We start from the raw sequence: 20,722 nt of genomic DNA, 5'->3' as shown, positions 1-20,722 counted from the left end.
TGATCTGTTGACCAATTTTTATGTAGTTTGCACCACTCTTTCCTGGCAAATTTTTGTTTTTTATTTAAGCGTGGTTTTTTTGCAGCAGCACGCTATAAATAATTAAATTGTGGAGGACCCTTCGCACAGTTCTAGGGCTTGCTTTTAGACCATTTGACAGTGTCCATTTCGTAGACAAGTCTGTAGATGATGCTTGTCTGTTTTCTTTCATTAATCTCACTAACGAGCGAACATCACGGTCATTTGAAATTTTATTGTGTCCAGTCCTATGACGATCATTAATTGACCGGGTCTCTTTGTATCGTTGAATTATGTTAGTAATGCAAGAGTGAGAACTTCCAATCTTTTCTGCTATTTGTCTGATGCTATAGCCTTCTTCTTTTAATACAAGAGCCTCATATCTGTCTTTTTCTTTGATCTTTGCACGCATTTTTGCAATATTTTTATATCCTTATTGCAATTCAAAAAATAAATGTTTATTTGATATCGAAACTCAGGTTTCGACATTTTATTTTATAGCCAACGTAATAAACAATTAAGACAGTTAAAAAAAATAATGGATTATTATTTTTAATAAGTGCAAGTTAAAGATTTGAAAGTGGTCGTTAAATTTTGTCCAATTTATTTAAAGAAGATTTATAAGTACTCATCAGTTTTTTATAAGTTAAATGCTATTTAATTAGAATTAGATTAAAAAATTATACCACTTTAATCCGTATGTTTTAATTAACAAGATATTAAACAAAAAAATTTAATATGTCAATTAGAATCTTCTTAATTTTAATTTAAAGATTAAGAAACCAATTATAAAATGAGTGGTCTTTAATTTTTGGCCACCGCTGTATATATATATATATATATATATATATATATATATATATATATATATATATATATATATATATATATATATATATATATATATATATATTTATTTATTTATTGTTAATGTAATCTACAAATAGAGTGCTCAATGTTCTTAAAAAACAGAGCAATAATAAATTAGTGAAAACACTTATCTTATTTTTCTTCAACAGGCTGTTTCTCCTTCTGTAGGTTCATAAGAAAGCTTCCTGATGAACCTGCAGAAAGAAGAAAAAACTTCATTCAGCCTGTCTGTCTGTGTGTGTGTATATGTGTGTATGTGTGTATATATATACACACACATATATATATACATATATATATATATATATATATATATATATATATATATATATATATATATATATATATATATATATATATTTACACATATATATATAAATTTTTTGCTTTCCAAAAGACTACCTATTTGACTGCTTAAGTTTTTAAATATATATATATATATATATATATATATATATATATATATATATATATATATATATATACCATAAAATGTCAGTTTTAGGTTTTATTTAAAAAAAAATTATTTTAAAGTCCGGAGAAACTTTTTTTTCTTTTTTTTATTAATTATTTGATAGACTGCCCGCCCCAACCAAACTCTCTCTCTATTACATGCTCAAAGCTGTCATCCCACGAAACAGCAGTGGTGTGCCGCCAGCTTACTGGTGAGGGCCTTGAAATCCAAACCTCATATCAATTAGCAATCCACAAGGCTATCTACATGAGAGCTGCTCAGGTGAAGAAGCACTTGGTGAACACGCTTTATCTAGAGAAGTGGAGCATACACTTTGACGGCAAACACATTGAGGGCTTTGAATATCAGGCCGTGGTCCTCAAGAATGAATCCAAAGAAATTAAGTTGACTGTGCTAAAGTTGAAAGATGGGAAAGCTCCAACAATTGCAGAAGGACTCCAGGATGTGTTAGAGGAGTTCAACCTGTGAGGATTAGTTGTGATGATTGTTGCCGACACAACAAACATGAATACTGGCAAGAAGACAGGCGTTGTTGTTCGGCTGCAGCAAATGTTTGAAGAGAAAGGTCACCTCAAACCCAAGTTCATCACTTGCCAGCACCATGCGCTAGACCACGTTCTTTGCGTTGTCATGGACAATGAGCTCCATGGGTTGACTAAATCACCAAACATCAAGTATTTCTTTGTGCAGGATTTGATAAGCAATTACGATAAATTAAAAGCAGCCTTCAGCAATGGTAAAACTGGGATTAAGGAAACAGGCAGCTGGAGAGATGGCATGAAGTATCTTTACCACCTCACTCAACAGATGACTCTCCAATCAAAGTTATGCAAGAATTCGACTCCTGTTGCAACAAGAACAACCTCCCACTGAGATTCATCCTCTCTAATGCCATTATCGTGAATATTTGACTTCCTTGTGCATTTAATGATCCTATATAATGTTGTATGCATGTGACTCTACAGCTTTCGTTCAATTTTGTATCTGCTTACAAAAATTGACTTAAAAATTTGGCCAAAAAGCTAATAAAATTCTTAAAATCATTTTGTGCGTGAGGTTTTTTTATCTAATCACCTTGAATGTAATATTCTATTTATCTTGAATGAAAGCTCATCAAATTATGATATATATATATATATATATATATATATATATATATATATATATATATAAATTTATATATATATATATATATATATATATATATATAAAATTTTTGTCTTCAACAATTTGTTTCTCTATTAGTAGGTTCATCAGGAAGGAGGAACCTTTCTTCTTGATGAACCTACTGATGGAGTAACAATTTATTGAAGACAAAAATTAGTTATGTGTTAAAAAAAATTAGAAAGTGCTTTTATTAATTTGTTTTTGCTGTGTTCTTGTGTGTGTGTGTGTGTGTGTGTGTGTGTGTGTGTGTGTGTGTGTGTGTGTGTGTGTGTGTGTGTGTGTGTGTGTGTGTATGGACATATACAAATATATACATATACAAACACAGAGTAAAAGCAGGTCAAACCGATTATACTATTTTTTCAATCACTGATCGAAAAATTTAAATAAAACCGGAACTGATAGGAATATTTAAAAAATAAAAACACCAGAAGAAAGAGAATCATCTCCTCTATTCAAATGTGTCAAAATAAAATCCAAGTTATAAAAGTTTAAAAGAGAGTCGTAAAAATTTTCTTTTTTCTTTTATTTGCTATCGTGATAATTCGGCAACCATAATTCGTTTAATTTTACCTCTTTCTTGTAGAAAATTTAATTTTAATATCGATTACATAATTTTTTTTTCATTTTATAGTTAAAAATTAGACAAAAAAGTAAGAAAAATTAATATTAAATTTTTTCTGGTAAAACTGATCATTCACATATTTACTTAAAATTCCTTTATTAAGTAGTATGTGAATTTTTAAATTAGGTACCTAGGTGAATTAAATTATTGGATTTTCTCATGTGTTAGTTGCGGGTTCTCCCTATATAAAATTATTTTACAAAAATGACTAAATGATATTTATTAATTATTCACTTTCAAGATGACAACAAGTAAAAAGTCATACAATGAAGAAGATATAGAAGCTGTGTTAAATGATATAAAAGAAAAAAATACTTCAATCAGAAAAGCTGCATTCAAATATGGCATTCCATTCTCAACTCTAATAGGTCACAAGAACAACAACAATGCTAGCTTCAAGGAATCAGGATCAACAACCGTACTCTCACAGCAAACAGAGTCAATTTATGGTGCATGCGTTTAAGTTCCTATGTGATTGGGTTATGGTTTAACACGAAATGATGTCATGGACTTTGTATGCGGTTACCTTCTTCGTACAAATCAATCAGGCCTTTTTAAAAAAGGCAGGCCTGGCAAAGACTGATTTTTTGCATTTATAAGCCGATGGTCTAAAGAAATTTCCACAAGAAAAACTCACGCTTTAGCATCTGCCAGAGCCGCTTCTTGTATGCAAGAAATAATTGATAATTATTTTGAAGTTGTCACTAAACAATATTAATTGTCTGGGATAACTTCTGGTTGTCACATTTGGAATTGCATTGAAACAGGTTTCTGTGGTGATCAAGGCAAAGCAACTGTAGTATGTCGAAAAGGTGCAAAGCGTGTTTTGAAACTCACTGGTAACAATGAAAAAATCCATTATACAGTGAACAATTGCTGTAATGCTGATGGATACTTTACACCATCATTCGTGGTATACAAAGCAAAACTTTAGAGCTAAGTGGGCTTTAGGTGGTCTGACTGGCTCCAAATATTCAATTTCTAAATCTGGTTGGATGGAGCATGACACATTAATTGAATGGTTGAAGGAAGTGTATATACCAGAATGTCAAGCTATTAGTGGTACTCATATTTTACATCTTGATGGACATACGTCTCACATCAGTTTAGCAGCTGTATTGCTATGTCGGGAAAACAATATAATTTTGATTTGTCTACCTGCCCACTCATCTCACATTCTTCAGTCACTGGACAGAGGTGTGTATTGCCATGTTAAGCAAGTGTGGAAGGCAGTTCTTACTAAATATTACAAAGACACAAAATGCAAAAACTTAGATAAAGAAAATTTTCCTACGTTGCTCAAACAGGTGTATGAGAGCGGTAAGTGTTTTACATGTTAGCACGCTATTGCTGGTTTTGAATATACTGGGTTATTTCCACTTAACAAAAACAAAATCAATCAACAAGCATTAGCTATCTCCGAAACGTTTAATCAACCGACGTCTTCAATGCCATTGCGAACAATAAAGTCTTTAGCATTATCTTCTGAACCAGCAACAGCAGCTTTGAGGTTCGACAAGCACAGAGCACTACATGAGAGAATGAAAATCAAAATCGAAAATGAGCTAAAGAAAAAAATCAGTCTTATGTAAAAAATCGAGGCAACTTAATATTCCAAAAATTGCTAGCCAATGTATTACAGAACACGGTGTAGCAGATCATCTCAAAAAAAGAGAAGAAGTTAAGCAACTCAAATTAGCTGAAAAACAAGCTAAAAAGCGTAAAACCATCTGCAAACTCATAATGCCATTGCCAAACACTGCAGAAAAAGAAGTAACTCAAAATATACAACCGATTACACCACCTTCAGCCAAAAGAAGAAAAGTTATTAAATGCAGAAAGTGTAAAAAAGAATTACATTCGTACATGATGTCATGCGAGAATCCAAATTGCAATACTTGGCTCTGCAACAAAATATGTTTGCCAAAAAGTTTTGTAATGGGTTCAGATTTTTTTTGTTGTAAAAAATGTAAACCTTAAATCTTTTATTATTTCTGTATGCTATATAAAAAATATATAGCATATTTCTGTATGCTATATAAAAAATATATAAAAATATATACATTTACATATATAAAATGTTAAATTTATTAAATGTATTTTATATTGATTGGTTTTAACAGACTTTCTGCCAATAGCGATCTTTTTTTCTTTTTCTAGTTTTCATATTTTCAAATACAATTAAAAAAAAAATTAATAAATAATATTGTTGGTATTTTTTATCTTATTAAAAAAAAATAGTTTAAAAATTATTTAAATAATAAAGTTACTTGATTTTTATTGTTCGGTGATCGGTTTGACCCGCTTTTACTCTACATACTATATAAATATATGTATGCATAATTATGCATAAATATATGTATGCATAATTATGCATAAATATATGTATGCATAATTTTTTATATTTTAAACATTTAGATATATAGATAGATATAAAACAGATTAAAACAAATTTAGATAGATATAAAACAATATTAAGCAAAAATAAAACAGTAATCGTTAGAGTTTTTAAGGAAGGCTATAATTATACTTTCTTATATAATCTTCAATCATAACATGCATCATGTGCTATCTACCATACAGTTGTATTATAAGCCTTCTAGCATACTGCAGAGGGTAGTTAAGAATTAAAAGTACAAAAAAAAAAAAAAAACATGTTCATATAACAAATACTATTAGTAAACCTATTAGTAATAGGTTTACTTCATTTAACAATGTAACATTGTTTGTAAACATTATAGCAATGTAACATTTTCAAAACATTTGGAAGATAAAAGTACAAAAATAGCACTTTATGGCATTTGATGTTTGTATTTTTTTTATATTTTGAACCATAAAAATAACATTGAATGTTGTTTTTATTATTTAAAATATAATAAAAATACAAACATTAAAAATACCATAAAAAACTATTTTTATTCATACATACTTCATCGTTTTTAAAATAAATCATTTGATTTTTAAGTAAATAAAATTGCCAATATATTTTATTAAAGCATTGTTGTTTAAAATAAGTTAAACCATCTTTACAAAAGCATTATTCTTTATGAATCTGTCAAAATGTCTTGACAAAAATATCATTGTTTATAAATCTGGCTGTACTAGACATCCCAGAATCCCCGTTTGCTAAATTACAATCTTTTTTTTGCCAAAGCTTGAGGCTTCCAGTGGCTTGTGGATTTTAACTTCAACGAAACTCAGTTATTTACTTTAAACAATTATCACAATATTGTTGACACTCCTATATTGACAAATTTAACTCTCTCTCTCAGACAAAGTCCAAAAGCACATTTAAAATGCAATTGGCATTAAAAAACTATTTATTTTTTATACAAAGGATTTTGTTTTTTTAATATTGTTCGACTAGTTCTGGTATCTTCCACTTCAAAGATTTTTACATATCTTTTTTTATTTATTTATGAGTGTATGATTGAACCAAAGAGGCGCGTTTTTTTACAAATTATTTTTTTCATGTGTAAAACAAAATTACAAATATATTTGTTAAAAAACTGATGATGCAAACATTTTATAAAATGTAACTGTCATTTATAATTAAATTTCTCTACTGCTTTGATTAAATATTTTACAGATATTTAATCATAAAAGTTAAAATCAACTTTGAGATAACTTGAATGATGAAATAATTAAAAGAATTAATGTTATCTTCATAACATAAATTATAATTAAAATTTAGTACAAAATGATCTTGTCATTCTGAGAGGTGAAAATATTTCTGTTTTGTATTCGGTCTGAAGATTACATTGTGACAAAATCCAATATATTTTTAGATCATTTATTTGCTTGGATGAGTGTTGGAAACCTTACATTTTTTATGATGCTCATGATTTTTTATGAAATATAAATTTAGAAAATTAAAATCATTGCATATGAGTTTATAAGTGTATTTTTTTTTGGTCAGTTCAGCTCTTTGTATGGTCTTAATTATCTTATCGTCTGCTTTTGACATTTTAATGTTTAAATTGTTAGCATAATACATATATACATTAAAAGTATTTTTTGATTTTGAAGGTAAATAATAAATGCATCTTATTAGCTTGATTTTTCAACTCCATGCTTGACAAAGCACCAAATTTGTTCTGATTTTTTAATGTTCATTAACTACTTTTTAATTCCAAATGATATATTACTTTTCTAGACATAAATTGATAGTTAGATCATATTTTAATACCACTTATTTGCTAGATTGTATTTTTAAGGCCACATAACTGTTTGATTTTCGCTGAAGTTTTGCTGCTTACCTGTTTCAAGAACTTTTAAGTGAAAATTATTTGAAAACTATGATGTTGACTGTTGGTTTAGGCATCGTTATTTGTTTATTTAACACTTATTTTTATGAAGTTTTTTAAATTTTTTTAAAAATTTAGGTTTTTGTATGTCAACAAACAACACCAATGCATATAAACACTGATACATTTTAACAGTTTAACTGTATTACAATAAATAAAGAAGAAAAAAAAAAGACTAAATTAATATTTTAAAAAAGAAAATAATTACAAACAATTTGTGTAAAAAGAATGCGGAGACGCTAGATCTTGTTGTTCAAAGATTGTTAGATTTTTTCATTGAGAGCCGCCTAGAAGTGCATATAAATATGTACATATTAAACACATGCACCTGAAAATTTACTTTTAAAAGTAAATTTTAAAGAGCATGTGTTTAATATGTGCATATTAAACGCATGCTCCTGTACCAGTTAAAAATATGTCATTAATTGATAAAGTATTTCTAAAACTAAAATTTAAAAAATATCATCATTTGAACACGATAATTAAAAGTAAGTTTCCCCCTGTTTCTGAAAACTAATATATTAACTCTATATTGTACTATATTTAGGGTGGTTTGAATTTTATCACAGCTTGCCCAGATGTCAATAACCTATGTGCAGTTGGTGGAGAAAAAGATGGGTTGCGAATTCTAAATGTCATGGACACAACTAAAGGTTAGAAAAGATAAGATTGAACAAAAAAAAATTTATTGTCAATAATTTAGGGACATCCATAAAATATGTACCAAGTAAAAACACTAGCCGCACTCCCCCTAGTAGCTCCTGTAGGCTTTAAATGACCCTCTGCGTATGTACACATTATTAAAAACTGGAACCTCAAAGTAAAATTTCAAAACTTTTAGTTAATTCAACACTTTTACTTTACTAAAAAAAACAGGCAGTTCTTAATAGAGGGAAAGAAAAGTAACTTTAAAAGTTTTTTGTTGCGAATACTTTATATAGTCCCTTTCGTGTTTTTTACAAATAATAACTTCAAATCGAAAAATTGAATGTTATTAAATACAGGTATGACCTCAGCTTCTACTATTTTGATGGAAATCTCACTGACATCTTTCATTTCATTTGTTTACACTTATATCACTTCATACTCTCCATTTCAATCTCCATTTTCTCCATTTCAATCATCTTTTATTTTTTTATGTGCTTTTTTGTGTTGTTTCAACCCAGTCATGCTGGACCAGTATTTATTGCACTTGTCGCAATTTCTGTTTGCATTCTTTTTTTTCAGCGAAGAACAAAACGCATTAAATTATATAATTTTGTACTTTAGTCTATTTTGTAGATGTATCTTGTACCAAAAAGCAATGCATCAGTGGTGCAAACGTAAATGGGTTTGATATACTTTTAAAACATCGAGACAGTTTCATTGCTTTGTAATCATTGTTCTAGCATTTGATTTGTAGATGGCTTGAAATGGAACGAAATGGATGATTCTTAACCAGTCTGTTTTAAACGGTAAGCAACACTATGGTGACTAGTTTTGGCATTTCAAAATTTGCAGACAGTATTGCTATTGCTTGCAGTCTTTTTCAACTCAAATAGTATAAGAAGATTTATACCCATTAAAGACGGTTTCCAGTTTGTGGTCTTCATGAACATTGTCTTTATAGAGGTTCATTGAGAGCTTCATAGAGAAAATACAAGTGATTGATTTTCAAAATGATCATAGAGAAAAACTATTTAAAATAAACAATTCTAGAAAGACTATTTAAAATAAACAATCATCAGAACGAGCTATATCAGAATGAAGTGCTATTCTACTTTCAACAAGGTTGAAGGCTGAATCCCTAATCACAATAAAAAGCATGGCATTTAAGTTCAGCAAACGAAGGAAGTCGAGAGCTTTTCCGTTTGGTGAATAGTTTGAGAAATAATATAGTTTTTAGGAAGCATAGTGCCTCATCTTGAGCAACATCAGTCTCCATTAATGTAATTGGTCTACGTTTTACCAACTTGATTTAAAAGTTCTTCCTAACATCTAAACCATATGTAAAAGTATTTGATGTATTGTGTTTCTTATCGTGTTTTGTTAACTTTTTAAATTTGTCCAACGACAAAGTTGTGATATGGGGCATTCCACGTCAAGTGGAACCATTTTTTGGTCAAATTCAACATCACCGACTCGGATTTTGATGAAAATTAGCTTAAATGTTGGGCATATGGACAGAAGAAAAACATGTAAATTTTTTTGACTTTCTTCAATTATTTTCTGAGATATGACCTTTCAAAGTTTTGACCTTTTCACTTGACCTTGGTTATTTAAAACGTCATAATTTTTTTGCTATTATACTTAGGAAGTTGATTTTGGTGGCAAACAGAAGCTCTTGCATAGACGAACAACTTTGTGTCTATACAAAAAAGTGATAAGTTCAATAAAAAAAAAGTTATTGGTCATTTGGTCACTTGACCTTTGACCCTGGTCGATGGCAAAGGTCAAAAGTTATAATTTTTTTTTACCGATTGCTTTTTTTATTGTGGGTGTCCCATGAAAAAATCTTTTTGGGATTCCCATAAACAGCTTTGGAAATAATATTAAAGTATAAGTAGGTTCTAAAAATTTAATATTTATCGGCCTTACAAATGCGATATTTTAAGGTCATTTTCTGTAAATAGCCTATTGTAAATATATATTATTAACTATTTCCTTTTTTTCTTTTATTTCCTAGGTTGTAATTTAATTACTAGTACTATAAATACATACAAAGTCAGTATTAAATTATATGAGGCTTAAAGCTATATATATTTATATTAAAATAATCAATTCATTTCCATTGAACTAGTCATCAAAAGATCCTTTCCAACAACATAAGAAAAAACAATATAAAACCTTGAGGGTAGCTATTAGTCGGCAAGTAGCTATGTATCCCTCAACTTATGACTGGAGCAAAAATATGTGATACTTGCCGAAAGAGGTCACTGGCTTACCTTCCGAAATAGGATTATGTGATGATAAAAATTCTGCAAGTTGTAAAATAGAGTCAGATTCTCAAGGCAGTTCCATATCTCAAGATATTTGTAGTGACAAGGGAGATGAAAATTATCAGTTCCAGGAAGTAGAAATTTCTATTTTTAATAAATCCTTGTCGTTATTGGGTGAGTCACCCTTGGATAAATGCAAGTTACAAACTGTTAAAAGTTATATTCCGGAGAAAAATATAAAGCTTAAAAAACTTGTAAAAAAGAAGTTAGACCTTTTATCTACTAATTCAGATGCTATTGATACTTTAGAGGATGATGAATACGAAGCAACTAAAAAAAAATTTTCCAACACATGTGCTGATGATATTGTTAAAGTGCTTCAGGATAAGTACAAATCAACACAAAGTAAGAGTGAAAAGATCATGATTTTGACAATATTTGTTGCTCAATAGAGTAATCGAAAAGTGATGAGAGAATTTAATTGTTCGCATCGACTTGTATCTCAAGCAAAAGAAGTTTTAATAACCAAAGGTGTTTTATCAACCCCTAACCCAAAAAAAGGGAAATCACGACCTGTACATGTGAAAGATATGGTAAAAGAGTTTTATTACTCTGACACTGTTAGCCGTGTAATGCCTGGAAAAAAAGATTTTCTATCTGTTATGAAAAATGGGGAAAGAAAACATATTCAGAAAAGATTAGTTTTAAGTAATTTGAAGGAAGTTTATCAATTATTTTCAGAAAAGTATCCAAATATCAGCATTGGGTTGTCGAAGTTTGCAGAGCTACGTCCAAAAGAATGTGTCTTTGCAGGAGCAAGTGGTACTCACTGTGTGTATGTACCATTCATCAAAATGTTAAACTCATGATAGTCGTATATATATATGGATGATTTACAACTAGAAAATGAACTAGAAACCCCTATTAAGAACTACAAACATGCTTTGGCAAAAATCCAATGCAATCCTTCCTTGCCAGCATGTTCTCTAGGCGAGTGTAAAAATTGCCTTGGAGTTGCTATGCTAAAGGAACAGCTGTTGCAATGCTTTGAAATTAAAGGAGTTGAAGAAATTGAGTATAAACAGTGGACTATAACAAATAGGTCCCAGCTTCAAACCTTTATACAGCCCACTAATGAATTTATTGAAAGATTTTTAGGGAGTTTTAAAACACTTACTAGGCATGATTTTATTGCTAAAGAGCAGGCAAAATATTAAGACTGGAAGAAAAACAATTTATCAGATGGAGAATTTCTGGTTATCGGTGATTTTTCAGAAAATTATGCATTTATTATACAAGATGCAGCACAGGGATATCATTGGATAAATAATCAAGCAACTTTACATCCTTTTGTTTTTTATTATAAATATGAAGGAAATTTATGTCATGGAAGTTATGTACTGCTTTTGGAATGTAATACTCATGACACAATTGCAGTTCATCTTTTTCAGCGTAAACTAATTAATTTTTTAAAAGTGAAATTTGAGGTATTAAAAATAACATATTTTAGTGATGGCTGTGCAACACAATACACAAACTGCAAGAATTTCATAAACCTGTGCTATCACAAAGAGGATTTTGGTATTCCAACCGAATGGCATTTCTTTGCCACAAGTCATGGTACGGGCCCTTGTGATGGAGTTGGAGGAACTGTTAAACATGAAGCAGCAAAAGCAAGCTTACAACGTCCATACCATGACTAAATAATGACCACTTATCAATTATATACTTTTGCTAAAAAAGATGTCCATGGAATTTCCTTTGAATACCTCACTGCAAATAATTCGCAAATCGAATCCACAATATCAAAGAAAAGATTTTCGAATGCTAAAACGATTCCTGGTACCCAAAAACTTCATTGCTTTAAACCATTATCCACAAATGAACTTCAAGTACAAGATTATAGTTCCAGTTCTGTGTCTAGAGTTGAAAAAATTACATCACAGAATGTTTGCCAGCTCAACTTCAGTTCAATTAATGGTTACATGGTTGTAGAGTATGATGAACATTGGTGGATAGGTTGTGTGTTGGAAAACAATCCAGAAAAAAGAGAAGTAACCATGAACTTTCTTCACCCTCATGGTCCAAGTCAACTTTTTTCCTTCAGAGATCCTTCAGATATTTTTACCGTTGATTTAAATGATCTTTTGCTAGCAGTCAAATCCAAAACTACAACTGGTTGGTCATACTTCATTACTTCTAAAGAGTCTGAAGGAGCAACCAAAGCACTTAATTTGCATCATCGTTAACTCTCTCTCTCTTTCTCTCTCTCTCTCTCTCTCTCTCTCTCTCTCTCTATATATATATATATATATATATATATATATATATATATATATATATATATATATATATATATATATATACACATATATATATGTATATTTATATATATATGTATATTTATATATGTATATATATATATATATATATATATATATATAAATATATATATATATATATATATATATATATATATATATATATATATATATATATATATATATATATATATATATATATATATATATATACGGGCCAAGTATCACCAAATCATAGTATATTGGTATATGGTAGCTATTATATAACCTAGGGCCTACATTCAATAAATTACCTTAAAATACTGTATAATTTTAAGGTATTTAAATATTAAATTTTTAGAACCTACTTATACTTTAATATTATTTCCAAAGCTGTTTATGGGAATCCCAAAAAGATTTTTTCATGGGACATCTACAATAAAAAAAGCAATCTGAAAAAAAAAATTATGACTTTTGACCTTTGACATCGACCAGGGTCAAAGGTCAAATGACCAATAACTTTTTTTTTATTGAACTTATCACTTTTTTGTATAGACACAAAGTTGTTCGTCTATGCAAGAGCTTCTGTTTGCCACCAAAATCAACTTTCTAAGTATAATAGCAAAAAAGTTATGACGTTTTAAATAACCAAGGTCAAGTGAAAAGGTCAAAACTTTGAAAGGTCATATTTCAGAAAATAATTGACCTAAGTCAAAAAAATTTACATGTTTTTCTTCTGTCCATATGCCTAACATTTGAGCCAATTTTCATCAAAATCCGAGTCGGTGATGTCAGATGGGTGGTTCCACTTGACGCGGAATGCCCCATATGAGTTGACCTTGTAATTATAAATGCACTAACATGCGCCTGAAGACGTGCTTCAATAAAACCAAACGATGCCCTGGCTTATCATTGTCGGAGCCTTAAAAGCACAGTTTTCTATGCAAACAGTTTGCATAGTTTAAATTATTTTATCAATGAATAACATGGCAAGCATTATTGTAATTTTTTTTTGCGATAAGTTTTCTGGACGTAATTTCTTTATTAGAAATGTATTGAGTTTTTAATTCAGAAGCTTTTTCACGTTGTGATTCAAAACCACTCCAAATCAAGTTAAATCTTATCTTAGTTCTACCTGAAGGTCGTGCACGTTTCGAAAACATGCTGCTCTTCTACGTTTGTCTGCAGCTGATTAGCTGCACAATTTTTGATCGACTTCGAGGTTTTCATTAATAAGAAATCAAGTTAAATTGCGCTTGTATTTGCTGTCTTATTCCCTTTTTCTTTTACGGGCTTTTACGCTTTTGGGTAACCCTCCGCCATACTGCTGTACGTACTTTAAAATTTGTTTTCTTAGCAAAAACATTTCTTGTATTTAAGAATCTGTTTAAAAATAAGTTTATTGTCTTAACAATAGGTAAAGAATATTTTCGAAATGAAGCGATGGCTTCTGAATTAACTGCAAAAAGTAACAAGGTATGCTAAATATTTTCTTTTTCCTTATTTATTATTAAATTACTTTTTTTATTTTATTATTGAAATGAAAGCGATTATTATGACTGAGAATTTTTTTTGTACGCAGGATGATACTACGGAAAAAAAAATGGATATAGATTTTCATGTTGATGCTATGAAAACTCTTTCTTTGAAAACTGATAAAAATTCTGATATCATTAGAAAAAAGAAAAAGAAGAAGAAAAAATAGTTTATATTGTTGTTCTAAATATTTTTTTTTAAACTGAAATTAGTTGATTTAATATTAAAAACTTTACTCATGGTTTTAGAGTTGGGAGGGTTAAAGAAAAAGGGTTGAGACTAACGTTGGGCTTCTGTTCCTAGACCTATCATATTTTTTTAGGTTGCCAAATGCATATTTAATTTCAACTCGGTTTTCCCTGGTGCTTTTTATTTGTAATAAGGTTAGAGAATAAATATTTTTTCTCTCTAAAAGTAATTCGCGGTCAAAATTCAAAATCAAAATGTTTTCTATACAATCGCATTGTAAATGTAATTTTTAAGACTTTGATATATAGCAAGTATTTAAGGCAGTCCCTAAATTATTAGGGTCTGGGAATAAATTGTTTAGTTTCGGAGCAGCCGTTCTTTCGTATTGATTTGCTCCGCTAACATTTAAATGATATGATGTTATAATAGAAAAAAAAAGTAAATTTATTATTTTTATAAAAATTTATTTCAATAAAATAAATTATTCCCATATCTCGACTAAATCGACTTTTAGTCGATTTTTAAAATGTATTAGTCAATTCTAGTATACTTTAGAAAATATATACAAGTCGACTGTCGAATTATTTAATAGTCGTAACAATACTAAAAGATATTTTGAAAACGCTACAAGATTACAACTAAACGATTATTTATATATACAACGCTAAAAGATTATTTGAAAAGGTAATTTAGCCTTAACGGTTTTTTTCGTTGATATGTCAAAGTTCTGTTTCACAAAACAGTTCTTCTTTTAAGTATCTTACTTAAAAGAAGAACTGTTGAAAATTCAGTCTAAAACTTAATGAAGTTCTTTTGTAAATCCGGCTAGCATATTTAAAACACCTCAAACTAAGAAAACACGCTAGTAAAAAAATAATTTAAAACCTACAAACATCCAAAATATTACATATAAGACTCTAATTTATATGAAACCGAAGATATCTAATTAAAATTAAGAAATCTCCAATTTCATTTGTTGTACCTTCTTTTTCAAAGTTTTAGTCACACCACTTTTTCAGCACAATTTAGGCGACGCAATATCTTGTGAATTTCCTGTGCAACGTGGTTAAGGCGAATTAGTAAAACTAACATTGAAATTTTTTAAAAATTCTCATCTTTGATAATCTACAACTTAGGTTTTAATTGAAATAAATAAATGTAAATTTATTTTTGTTCAATACAACCTCTTCCCCGGAGTTTTTTGTTACAAGCATTTACATTTTATGATACCGCAAAATTTACCATTTTAATTTTTTTTCGTTTTTTCATAATTCGCAGACCTGATAATTTAATGGAAATATGTCGTAGTCAACAAAATATCATACAGACGCTATAATATTTTAAAATTGCTTTATCTCGAGTCCGCTTGTTTCTTTTTAAAAGTTTCTTTGAGATTTTTTTTTTTTGTTTATATAGAATTCAAGACTTTTATAAAGTCTCTTTTTAAACTTCTTTATTCGGTTTTTAGGAAAAAAACAGTTTATTGTAATTTTTTCGGTTCACCTGGACTTATTCCAGACAAATTCAGAAAACTATATAAGGGTGTGGCGGAATAGTGCCGCAAAATTTTAATTTTCGCAAGTTTGGTTGTCGAAAATGTAAAAAAGGAATAGTGTCACAAATTGTCGCATTATTGATTGTCGAATAACAGTTTAAGGTAGAGAGTCGAATACCTTTTTTTTGTTTTCGACACAATACAATAGTGTTGAAAACAAAAAAAAGGAATAGTATTGCAAATGAATTTAATGAATAGTGTCGAAAATAGAAAAAACAGGTCCGATTTGAATAGTGTTGCAAATAAACTTAGAACCGACGATGCCCCCTGGCGTCGTCGGTTCTGAGTTTATTTGCGACACTATTTCTTTTTTTGTGTTTTCGACACTATTCATTAAATTCATTTGCAACACTGTTCCTTTTTTTTGTTGCGACGTTAGGCCTTTTTAATATATTTGACACTATTTGGAAGTTCATTTTTTCGATACTATTCCTGTCACCCTACATAAGTCTGGATAATTTTATTTAAAAAACAGAAAGCGCTGCTATTTTATAAACTATATCAAAAACAAGATTTGATAATAAACAATATCATTGAATACAGAACATCAGTATAACATTTTAGTTCTTGGTATTGGTTTTCTTAGTTAATTACTAGTTAATATTTATTAAATTGTTTCTTAAATATTTTTTAAAAACAAAAAACCAGCAAAACTTTTAAAAACAAAAAACCAACAAAACTATAAAAAATACAGAGTTTTTTTACAAAAAATATAACAAAAATAATCAAAACTATTAACAATAGCATAACATTTTTATTCAAATTTAACATTTAAAATAGCAATTCTAATTTAGTGCTGACTAATAGTTTAAATAAATAAATTTCTAGTTTTAATAAAAATTATTTCTCGCTATTTAATTTCTTTTTGTAAGTTTTTTTTTATTTATCCAATTATACAATAAAAAGAAGTTTCATAAAGTTGCAGTTACTAAAAAAGAAAATAACATCATCATCCTAAACACCTTGGTATAAATTTTTTATATATTTATAATATATATACTGTTATAATCAATGAGGGACTCAATAAAGCTATAGAAAATGTTTAACGTCACAATAATGGTTGACTACAGAGGCTCTATGAAAATGTTTTAGAGCCCCTGAAATCAATCATTAAAAAATAATTAAATTTTTTACAACCAAAACTAAGAATACTAATTACTGTTTAAAATATAAAAATTAAAAATAATTGTATTTTCTGACTACCGTTCCTTTAACTCTTCTTCTATAGAAGAGGAGTTAAAGGAACTGTAGCCAGAAACGTCATTACAACTGTCTTTTATAAAATAGGGTTAACTTTGCCTAATTTAAATTTATCAGGGAATGTACTATTTTTAAATGAATATACTATTAATAAAAGAGAGGATTACTAATGCTTTTCATATATAAATAACAACATCACTGACATAAAGCGATGGAATAACCCTAAATATCCTGAAACTTCTTTAGCATTTTTTAAAACTAATTTATTGTTTATTGACTAATATAATATTTTTTCAAAAACACTTAAAATTTAAAATAATAAAAGAATTCCTCTTGCTTAATTTTTTCAGTCTATTTTAAAACATATTATAACGTACTGCAACTTAATGAAAACACTCTGGGTCTGGGTACAGATCTTTTAACTACCATACTTTTTTTTATCACAAAATATTTACAAAATCAATGACACAAAATATAAATTACCAAATTAGTAGCTTGTTTTGTAAACTTTACAAGGCTTATCGTTTTAAAGTTTTGTTTTGCAACTTACCCCGTTCAACGTTGCAACTGGCCCCGATGCAAAGTAAGTTATAACATTTTTCATTTTGTTTCAACATTGCGACATGAGTAAGTTTTATATTATGTTTATCAATATTAAATTAATACCTCATTAAGATCTATTTTATGACTCTACAAAAAAATTAAAAAGAAAAATCAATTATTGAAAATAAATTCAGTTTCTTAAAATTTGTTGCAACTAGACGCGGTCTCCCACTTTTTAGAAAATTTGTTCCAAAGCTTTCCTGATTTTTTATATATCTTTTTGTTTCTTAAAAGAGTGTTATAATTGTAATCACGCCTGATTTTAAAATAGTGAACTTGTCACAGGGAGTTATTCAATGAAGCTATATCGTGACTTTAGAATTATTTTGTTCTACCTCCACTTTTTAAAAAATTGAGTTATTGAGAGTGTTGTGTACTTCAGAATAATGTTTTCTACTGTATTGAAACCTAAGTTATAAGTAAAAAGATGCGGAGAAAACATAAGTTATTAAAATGTTTTTATATACCGTCTTGAAAAGAGATTTTTTTTTTAAAAATCTGTTTATCTTAAAAAACTCATAAAGGGAGAGATAGAACAAGATAATTCTAGAGCCGCAATATAGCTTCATTTGATAACTCTTTGTGACAATTATTTAATTATAAAATAACTCTTTGTGACAATTGTGATGGATTATTTCATGTATTTGATATAATATGAATATTGATATTACACATCATTGGTTTATATAGATTAAGTATGTCATTAATATTTACCCATAGGCTTAGTTTAAATACCTAAACCGTTATTTTACATGAGTTTATTTTTTTTTTATTGCTTCCATGTTTTATATAAATATATAAATAAATAAATACTTCAATATAAATATAGATGGCCGGGCAAAAAAAAAGACGCAAATTGTCTTATCGGCAAACCCCGAAAATTGATTCCATAAAAGATAAGTAATTACGTAGAGCATATATAATTGTTATCAATATACATATACTTTTTGAAAAGATAAAACAAAAAGGGAATAAATAAAGAAGAAAAAGAAAAAAAACTAATTTTAAGGCTATGAAAATATCAAAAATTTTAAACACTTTCATTTAATTGAAACACTTTCATTGAATTCCATTTTTCAAATATAGTAAACAATATTTATTAAATTTGATTTAAAATAACGAATTCGTAAAAAAAGTGAAATAACTTAATCGTAGGAAAAAAGTCATAAAAACATAAAAATAAATTTGCACAACGTTCGAAAAAAGTTCAATCTTATCTAAAATTTTGAATACTATAATAATTGCGCAAGTTTATTTTTTTATAATTATTCTTTATATGAGCAATTATAATTGCTCATATAAAGAAAAATATCAGCAGTCAATCGTCTACCGAGGCAATGATTGCCAAACTTTGGGGTCGTCAATAAATTATGTCACGCCTTGGAGGGGGAGAGGGTTTAGTGGTTTGTGACAACTCATACGGAACTTGTTACTCAAGAGTTACTATGTTGTGACAGGGGGAAGGGGTCAAAAACGGTCAAAAACTGCGTCACGTAATTTGTGGACGATCTCTTAGCTATTATACGATTTAAGTCCATCTTGCCTGTATTCAATTATGTCATCAGTTTATACCAAAGAGATGCATCTGTTAGTTTTAAGAATTTCACTAAGAATCTGAATTACTGGTTCCACTTTTTTTTTTTTTTTTAAATATATGTTTACTTCACCTTCTACAATAAGTACAATTTTCATATATATATGTATATATATATATATATATATATATATATATATATATATATATATATATATATATATATATATATATATATATATATATATATATATATAATAAAATAAGTAATGGCTGGAACAACAAGGCAAAACTTTGTCTTATCACCGAACCAAAGAAAATGAAGGCAGCTGCAGTTGCAAGAAAATGATTATATACTTGTAGTAATAATAATAATAAAAAAAGATGAAAAAAAGAGATATATTTATACATATATTTATGATGAGAGAATAATATCATTAATAAACATTGTTATGGTGGATTGTGATAATAACATTTTTTTAACAGAGTTTCTTTTTAAGTTATCTTGATTTTTTATTAGAGCATTACCTTATTTAAAAGAATCATTTAAGACCTAGCATAGTACTGTATAATTCGCATTGGCGCCCTCATGTTTAAAAATTTTGCTATATGATCATAAGTCAAGTATTTCTTAATTGGAATTTTTTATGGTTTTTTCCCTACGTATTGTGGCATCTGGCGCCCTCTTGAACAGTTGTCGTACGGGACAAACTTTTGCTACCACTCTCATCGCCCCTGCGTAAAAATTTAAAAAATGGGAAACGAAAAATAAAAACAGGTGTTATTCGTCTCGGTTCACTTAAGAAAGAGTTTATCTAATTGAACCAGTGAAAATATTTTTTAAATTGGTTGGTTCGTCCAGTGTGACAAGTGCCTGAAAAAATACAAATAAATAAAATAAATGTCAATAGAAAGTCTAAATCTATCATCATTAGTTGGATAATCGAATACAGGCCTCGACGGGAAGCGAGAGCTTTAGCTTTATTTAATTTTATTTTATTTAATTTTATATAGTTTTGCCTCGCTTCCCGCCGAGGGAAAACTATATAAAATTTTATAAAATAAATATAAAATAATATAAAACAAAATATAAAACAAAACTCTATAAAATTTTTTCTCTTAAAAGTGTAACTAAAATGAAAAACACAGCCATTGAAAAAAAAAAAAAATTATAATAATAATAAAGAGCGCCGATTGAAATGTTTTTGATTGGACTAACTGAAAAATATAAAATCATTAGACTCTGAGTTATATTGATAAAATATAAAATTATTTAACTGATAAATATAAAACTATTACACTCTAAATTATGGTATAATATTTTTATTTTATGTAATAATTTATATTTTTTATATATTAATTACTTTAATATATTATTCAATTTTATTGTGGAATTTTTAATTGTCGTAATAATTCTTTAAATGC

The 20,722-nt window shown here is 28.4% G+C and overlaps 1 protein-coding gene across 1 annotated transcript in view; it reads left to right on the top strand.

Moving 5' to 3' along the window:
- LOC100214073 (periodic tryptophan protein 1 homolog) overlaps positions 1-14,424 on the top strand; it is a 65,695-nt gene extending 51,271 nt beyond the window's left edge. Inside the window, exons 15-17 of the mRNA XM_065813019.1 lie at positions 8,010-8,115; positions 14,098-14,156; positions 14,263-14,424. Of these exons, the coding sequence (XP_065669091.1) occupies positions 8,010-8,115; positions 14,098-14,156; positions 14,263-14,385 (288 nt within the window). The 3' untranslated portion in view covers positions 14,386-14,424. The remainder of the gene's footprint in view (positions 1-8,009; positions 8,116-14,097; positions 14,157-14,262) is intronic.
- Positions 14,425-20,722: the final 6,298 nt, after the last annotated feature.

The sequence above is a fragment of the Hydra vulgaris genome, chromosome 12 (genome assembly GCF_038396675.1).
Source record: "Hydra vulgaris chromosome 12, alternate assembly HydraT2T_AEP".
NCBI classification, from domain to species: Eukaryota; Metazoa; Cnidaria; class Hydrozoa; order Anthoathecata; family Hydridae; genus Hydra; species Hydra vulgaris.
This window is presented reverse-complemented; position numbering and strand designations above follow the sequence as displayed.